At 41.3% G+C, this 8002-nt stretch overlaps 2 gene segments (V, D, J or C); both read right to left on the bottom strand.

Annotated features, from left to right (window-relative positions):
• Window positions 1–297: 297 nt before the first annotated feature.
• On the bottom strand, window positions 298–2812 carry LOC118938086. The segment is given in 3 exon segments: window positions 298–426; window positions 834–961; window positions 2785–2812. Coding segments are annotated over 3 exon segments (285 nt in total).
• A 3545-nt stretch (window positions 2813–6357) lies between these two features.
• On the bottom strand, window positions 6358–7179 carry LOC118938321. The segment is given in 2 exon segments: window positions 6358–6930; window positions 7074–7179. Coding segments are annotated over 2 exon segments (366 nt in total).
• Between the last annotated feature and the right edge of the window lie 823 nt (window positions 7180–8002).

Here is an 8002-nt window from a genome sequence, read left to right as displayed (position 1 = left end):
GTAGGTGTTCTAAAAAACTTTTAACCGGTAGTGTATGTTGCACAGGTTGGTGGCACCTTAATTGGGGAGGACAGGCTCATGGTAACGGCTGGAGTGGAATGAGTGGAATGGTATCAAATGCATGAAACACATGGTTTGCATGTGTTTGATGCCATTCCATTCGATCCACTGGTATGTTGTAGTCATTAGATCATGGGATGTTTAGTATCTAGATTTAGATTCAGACTCAGATCGCTCCCTCCTGGTAGATACTTCTAAATTCAACTGAACAAGGGAGCAGTGAGTTTTAGTACAGGTCTAGTGCTGGTTTGTATCACTGTGGAGGCGAGCACAATAATACACAGCTGTGTCTTCAGTCTGCAGACTCTGTCCTGTTAAAAACAATGTGTTGCTGGGTAATGATGCTTCGAGGGTGACTGTTGATGTGTGCAGAGGGTCCCTGGTTCGCGCCCGGGTATGGGCGAGGGGACGGATTAAAGTTATACTGTTACATTGATGCTGTTGACCCGGATCACTGGTTGCTGCGGAAAAGGAGGAGGTCAAAAGGGGGGTGAGTGTAACGGATGTGAAATGGCTAGTTAGCGGTGGTGCGCGCTAAATAGCGTTTCAATTGGTGACGTCACTTGCTCTGAGACCTTGAAGTAGTGGTTCCCCTCGCTCTGCAAGGGCCGTGGATTTTGTGGAGCGATGGGTAACGATGCTTTGTGGGTGTCAGTTGTTGATGTGTGCAGAGGGACCCTGGTTCGAGCCCGGGTATGGACGAGGGGACGGACTAAAGTTATACTGAGTCTTTATAAGCTGTGCTTCCACCACTATTAATGAATCTAATACACTCTAGTGTTTTCCCTGCAGGTTGTATAAAAGCTACTAACTGAATATGAGACCTTACAGGAGATGGTCAGTGGTTGACCTGGCTGGACAGTCAAAGAGGCTGGCTGAGTGAGTTCATAGCTCTTTACACCTGTTGGAAGAAAAAATGGAACAATATTAAAACAGATAACATGATATTTCAACTACATTTAAGTCTGATGCAGTTCTCATTATTGTGTCTGTCCCCCCCATAGACACTCTCAGGAGGCAGCTGCCAGCAGCAGCAGATATGAAGGTAACATGGTTTGTGTTGAAGCTGAACTGATGGGAGTTGCTCTTCTCCACTCCCCAGGACTCAGAGGGACTGTTTATATAAACCCTAACTATAAGGGAAGGTAGATAGAGGGAGGAAGAGAGAGGCATGGTTCTCTTTGCATATGGTGAGGAGGGAAATCTGAAAGATCTTAGAATATCAATGAAAATTGTGAAAACTTCTATCAGCTTTACTACTCCAATGTATTGTCGTTGTAAAATACACTTCAGTAAATTGGCAGATAATGTTATTTGATACAATGAACAAAAACATTTTGCCAATATCTTCCCTATACAACAGTGTTATTGGAATATGAAAATTAAAACAAAGTATAAACAAAGTTCAAGTAAATTCATAGAATGCTTCATAAACCGGAAATGATTACAAGATTATTTCTATGCAATGAGAGGAATTTATTTACATACTTCTCTGTGTTACAAAACATATCATCAAGCACAACAGGTGGATATTTAATTAACCACCCTGAAGAAGGCACTGAAATGTTGGTTATTATGGTTACCCATCAAATTGTTGAGAGCATATACAGTATGAATGTGACTTTCTTTCTTTAATTTCATGGAGATTGAAGCAATAACATATTATATACAGACGGTCCCCACTATTCTCATTAGTTTAACCATAGTGAGTTTCTAGCACAGTAATACACTGCAGAGTCCTCTGGCTTCAACTGGCTCATGTGCAGATGGAAATTACTGCTGTCCTTCGATCCTGTGAATCAGCCCATTACTACAGGGGCATTGCTCTTGTCACTGTCAGAATAATAGTAAATGATCCATTCAAGTCCTTTTCCAGGTGCCTGGTGGATCCAGTGCATATTAGTGCCGCTTAGAGTAAATTCACTACAGGCACATGTCAGTTTTGGTGTCCCCTGGACTGACTGCTCATCCTGTGTGAGTATGACCTGACAGTGGACACCTGAGGAGGGAGAGGAATGACAGGTCAGATCAATCAAGGAGTCACATCAGTATCACATCAACACAGGTTATACTGATCAGACAATAGTCAGGAACTCACAGGAGGCAGCTGACAGCAGCAGACATGCAGGGAATATGGTTTGTGTTGAAGCTGAACTGGTGGGAGCAGCTCTTCTCTACGCTTAGAAAAAAAGGGGCTATCTAGAACCTAAAAGGGTTCGTTGGCTGTCTCCATGGGAGAATCCTTGGAAGAACCCTTTTTTGGTTCCATGTAGGACTATTTTCACAGAGGGTTCTAAATGTGGGGACAGCTGAATAATTATTTTGGAACCTTTTTTCTAAGAATGTAGGACAGACAGACAGAGCATTATATAACAGAGAGTGAGAGGAAGCGAGGGGTGAGATTATATTTGCATAATGAAGATAATCAGTATTAAAGCACTGGGAATATCAGTGCAAATGGTGGTAAAATATTTATAATGTGTCAGTTTCTAGCACTACACTCTAGAATGGTTAAACATTGTTTTCTCATTATTGGTAATCCTATACTATATGTATACAGTTATTATTGTAAAAACAAATGTATCGCTGTACTTATAAACATATTGCTATTAACATTCATCAGAAATAAATAAGATTATCTGTGCTGAAGGCGGAAGTGGTTTTTGTACGGCTTCTCCCATTAGTTTACCACTGTGACACAATAATACACTGCAGAGTCCTCACTCTTCAGGCTGTTCATCTGTAGATACATCTTACTGCTGGCGTCATCTCTGGAGATGGTGAATCTACCCTGGACTGACTGGGAATAAGAGATTGGATTACTCTGTGTGCTAATATAAGCAATCCACTCCAGTCCTTTCCCAGGAGCCTGTCTGATCCAACCCATCCTATAGCTACTGAATGTGAACCCAGATGCTGTACAGGTCAGTTTGTGTGATTCTCCAGGCTTTTTAACTACTGGTCCAGACTCAGTCAATGTCTGACCATGAACACCTGTGGAAATGGAACGCAGAGATATTGTTGAAGTTGAAGTTAAAATCTGATGTCAACTTGTTTATTTGATAGACAGTATAAACACCTGTTAGATATACTGTCAGTAAGAATATTCCTGTGGTAGGAAACATGGTGATCTGTTAAGTTCTCTAATGGTAGTTGAGAGTCTACAGCAGAATCCTCCTTCAACAGAGACATTAATAAATATGGAGGACTAGAATGTTTTGCATGAGCTCCTTCTTACTGGGAGGACCAATCACAAGAGGCTTTGATAGATACCCACAGATCACCTAGTATGAGGTCATCTTGAGATGCTCTGTTATGAAGAAGAAATCCTTCTGTTTGTGTTTCTATGTATTTATTTTACCAGGTAAATTGATGGAGAATACATTTCCATTACAACACAAACCCGAGGAGGAGTCAGAATGAATGTCCAAATTATTACTCATGACAGTAAAGTAATATTGGTACATGCTGCCATCATGTTGTCATAGCATGATAAAGGGGCATACTTCTGATACAACCACTAAATCAATCCCACAATATGTATTTGTTGAATAACATTTTAATCAATGGCACAAAGTACTTAAGTAAAAATACTTTAAAGTACTACTTAAGTCATTTTTTGGGGTATCTGTACTTTACTATTTATATTTTTGAGTACTTTTACTTTTAATTCACTACAGAAAATGTCATTTTTACTCCATACACTTTCCCTGACATCCAAAAGTTTTCATTACATTTTGAATGCTTAGCAGGACAGGAAAATGGTCCAATTCATGCACTTATCAAGAGAATATCCCTGGTCATCCCTACTGCCTCTGACCTGGCGGACTCACTAAACACACATGCTTCATTTGTAAAGGATGTCTGAGTGTTGGAGTGTGCCGCTGGCTATCCGTAAATAAAAAAACGACAATTGTGCCATCTGGTTTGCTTAAAAAGGAATTTGAAATGATTTATACTTACTTTTGATACATAAGTATATTTGAGTATTTACATTTACTTTTAATACTTAAGTATATTTAAAACCAAATACTTTTTGACTTTTACTCAAGTCCTTTTCTATATCTATACTTGTATGTCAATTGGGTACTTTTTCTACCACTGATATTAACACATGTTTAATAGTGAGGGTATTGTGTTATACCTATCCTATAGTAGTCATATGTTATGACTAGTGACTGATACTACGTCTAATTCATACAGTCATCAGATCATATTAGGATTTATTTCATGTAAAGGCTAAGATCGCCCACTCCTGGTGGGTACATATAACTCCAACCGTTTATGGAGTAGGTGAGTTTTTGTACAGGTCTGGTGCTGGTTTCTATCTCTGTGGGTAGCGAGCACAATAATACACAGCTGTGTCCTCAGCCTGCAGACTGGTGATGTCTAAGTACAGTACATTACTACTGTCTCTGGAGATGGTGAATCTGCTCTTAAAAGAGGCCCCAGAGTTGATGGATCCACCACCCCAGATGATCCCAATCCACTCCAGTGTTTTCCCTGGCTGCTGTCGTATCCAAGCTGTGCCATAGTCTGTCAGGACATAGCCAGAGACTTGGCAAGATAGTTTCACTGACTGTCCAGGAGGTTTGAGTTGAGCAGGGGAGGAGGTCAAACTAATGCTGTGTATATCTGAAAGAGAGCAGGGAGAGAGCGAGAGAGAGAGGGGAAACTTAACCTGACGAAAGAGAATACATGACTTTTTCCATATATCTATGTCTTTTTATGTCTTTTTATTTAACTCTACAAACTCATGGGTAAAAACAACCTTATTTACCAGATTTACTCTACAATCTTGTTTTTGTACTCTGTATTTGAAGATATTAAAATGACCTCACTTACCTGGTAGGAAGGACAGGAGGAGGAGAGATGTAAGAAACATGTTTCTCTGTTGAATGGCAGACAGTGTCTGTCTGGGTACTGGCAGACAGGATGGTTGCAGTGATGAAGGTTGTGTCTGTGTGTGTGTGTGTGTGTGTCTGTGTGTGTGGCTGCCCCTCAGAGCTGGTCTTTGATATACAGTTTATATCAGAGGGGATTATTTGCATATTAGACACATGTCAAAATGGAGGATCTAGGATCTAGGAACTATGCTGTACAGCTTTCTATGCACACATACACATACCATGCTTGAGGTAGGAAACTACTGTAAGTGATCAACATCAGATACTACCTATGCTACAGTGATCATGGAGGATTTAGGCTTTTTTTCCCCACAGGGACCAGACTGAGAGAATATTAATAAAGTACCTATCTAGTTTGTCAAAAGATAGCAGATCAAACCACCACCTACCCACAGCAGCACTACTTTAGATTGCATGGTCAGATGTTCTCGGTCAGATAGTTAGTTAGCTCAATGTATCATTCACCACAGAGATTTGGAACAGATTTTGTGCCTGCGGAGAGAGTCTCATTTCATACAAGCACATTTCTGTCCATGTTCCTTCTCCTCGCCACATCTCCTCGATTTTTTACCTTTATTTTTATTTATTTAACTAGGCAAGTCAGTTAAGAACAAATTCTTATTTTCAATGACGGCCTAGGAACAGTGGGTTAACTGCCTGTTCAGGGGCAGCACGACAGATTCGTACCTTGTCAGCTCGGGGGTTTGAACTTGCAACCTTCCGGTTACTAGTCCAAAACTCTGTGAAACATGTAGTCCTCCCTGCCGCCCTTTGGCCTTAAAAAAATGCAAGAATGACCCATTTGATTAAATAAAATGCATTATTACAATTCAGAGGTTGTTGTTTAAGCGTTGTGAACATATGTAATATGTAATATGTTGGGTGTGCAGGCTTTTACACAAACACATCTGATATTGACAGTCTAGGCCCTTATGCAGTGTCGCCTCTAGCCTTCTTGGGACCCTAAGCCAAATATGGTGGTCACCCCCCCTTGCCATGACTTATGACATGTTTATATGATATCTGTATGATAGTGACTAACAAAATCAACGGGGTCACCTTGGGGATTAGGGACCCTGTGCTCTTGCCCTGTGCACACAGTCAGTCATTTGGTTCTGATAGCCGGTTATATTACCTTACCTAGCAAACAAAATAATGGTAGCTGACATGGGCTTATTGAGTTACTGACATAACAAGTGGAAAACTGCTGATGCCCTACCAAAAAAATGTTTTAATTGGTTGGGCGCCACCTTGCGGTCGCAGTCTGCGTATAGGAAAAGGCGATAAGGTGTCCTTATCATCAGCGTATTTAATTTAGATGTGTTAGATCAGGTGTGTTAGCAAAATCCTGGTCATTGTGAAAGATGACTCCTACACATGATGACCTGTGCATGTTTATTGTCTTATTTTTCTAACCCTCCTAAAAAGAATATCAAGAAAAACTCAAGGCCCTATTCATGAAGCATAGACAGTGTTTCTGATATAAGGACATCTCATATTAAAGCATATGGTTGTTTACCCCAGCTGTTTGCAGAGGAGGGTTAGTGAAGTGTGTCAGGGGAGAACAACCGTGTGTACATGTTTCACAGCCTGTATCTATCCATGTCTGATGGGTTTTTGTACAGATCCACCACACATTCACATCACTGTGTCCTGCGTGCACAGTAATACACAGCAGAGTCCTCTGCCTTCAGACCAGACAGTTTCAGATGTGTCATGCTCACTGAGCTGTCTTTGGTCAGTTCAATCCGTCCCTCCAGGGATTTGGCATAGCCTGCTGCTCCAGTATTGGTGTTGATCCAGCCCATCCATTCCAATGGTTTCCCTGTAGGTTGGCGAATCCAGTTCATACCATAGCTTGTAAAGGTATACCCAGTTCCTCTGCAAGAGAGGTTGAGAGTTTCTCCTGGCTTTTTCTGGAGTGGACTGGAGGGAATGGATTCCATAGTTTGACTATTTAAACCTGAAGGAGAGAAGGATAGAGAGGAAACAGGGGGAGGAGAAAGGAGAGAGGGTGGAATATTGAGTGAAAACAATGGAAAATTGTCTTCAGTCTTTGCTCAGATGAAGAACAGATGATAAGGAGTAAAACCAAGCAGAACTCACAGGTCAGACAGAGAGAGAGCAGCAGAAGGTAGAGTGTTCCCGTCATACTGAGGGTGGAGATATGAACTCAGCTGCTCCACACAAGACAACAAGTCATCAGCAGAACATAAGTATATATGAACTCTGAGGGATCTGGATTTACATCATGATGTCATGGGGGAGGGACGGATAACTCTGAGGTCAGGGGTCAAGCTATGACTCATTGGTAGGGCCAGGAGTTTTCGTTGATAACATGACATGTCAAATGACACGGATAAACTCTGTCCACATGCCATAATCAGGGCCTAGAGCTTTTCCTGATCTGGTCAAGGTGTTTGGTAAAACTGCAGGGAATCTTGGAGGATGGTTTTCTGAGTATTTATAGAAATAATTCCCCATTGTGGTTAATTTACTATAAATGTCAGATTAGGGATCAATCCATCAAGGACAGTCACCTTGTTTAACAGGAATAAACACAACTACAGTATGTGATTCCTCTTTATGTTCTATCTCTCTCCTCAAGGAAATATGTACCTTGTGTTGATGTACAAGTAGTTCTGTTGTTTTGGCTCTTAAGGGAATATTATGCTTCAGTAGATGTTACTCTGTTGTACTGATGCTCTGTTGACTCTGTTGTACTGATGCTCTACTGCCTTCTGTTGACTCTGTTGTACTGATGCTCTACTGCCCTCTGTTGACTCTGTTGTACTGATGCTCTACTGCCTTCTGTTGACTCTGTTGTACTGATGCTCTACTGCCCTCTGTTGACTCTGTTGTACTGATGCTCTACTGCCTTCTGTTGACTCTGTTGTACTGATGCTCTACTGCCCTCTGTTGACTCTGTTGTACTGATGCTCTACTGCCCTCTGTTGACTCTGTTGTACTGATGCTCTACTGCCTTCTGTTGACTCTGTTGTACTGATGCTCTACTGCCCTCTGACCCTGTTGTA

Source organism: Oncorhynchus mykiss, chromosome 13 (genome assembly GCF_013265735.2).
Source record: "Oncorhynchus mykiss isolate Arlee chromosome 13, USDA_OmykA_1.1, whole genome shotgun sequence".
In the NCBI taxonomy this organism is placed as follows: Eukaryota; Metazoa; Chordata; class Actinopteri; order Salmoniformes; family Salmonidae; genus Oncorhynchus; species Oncorhynchus mykiss.
The sequence above is the reverse complement of the archived record's forward strand: the minus strand, read 5'-3'. Positions and strand labels throughout refer to the sequence as shown.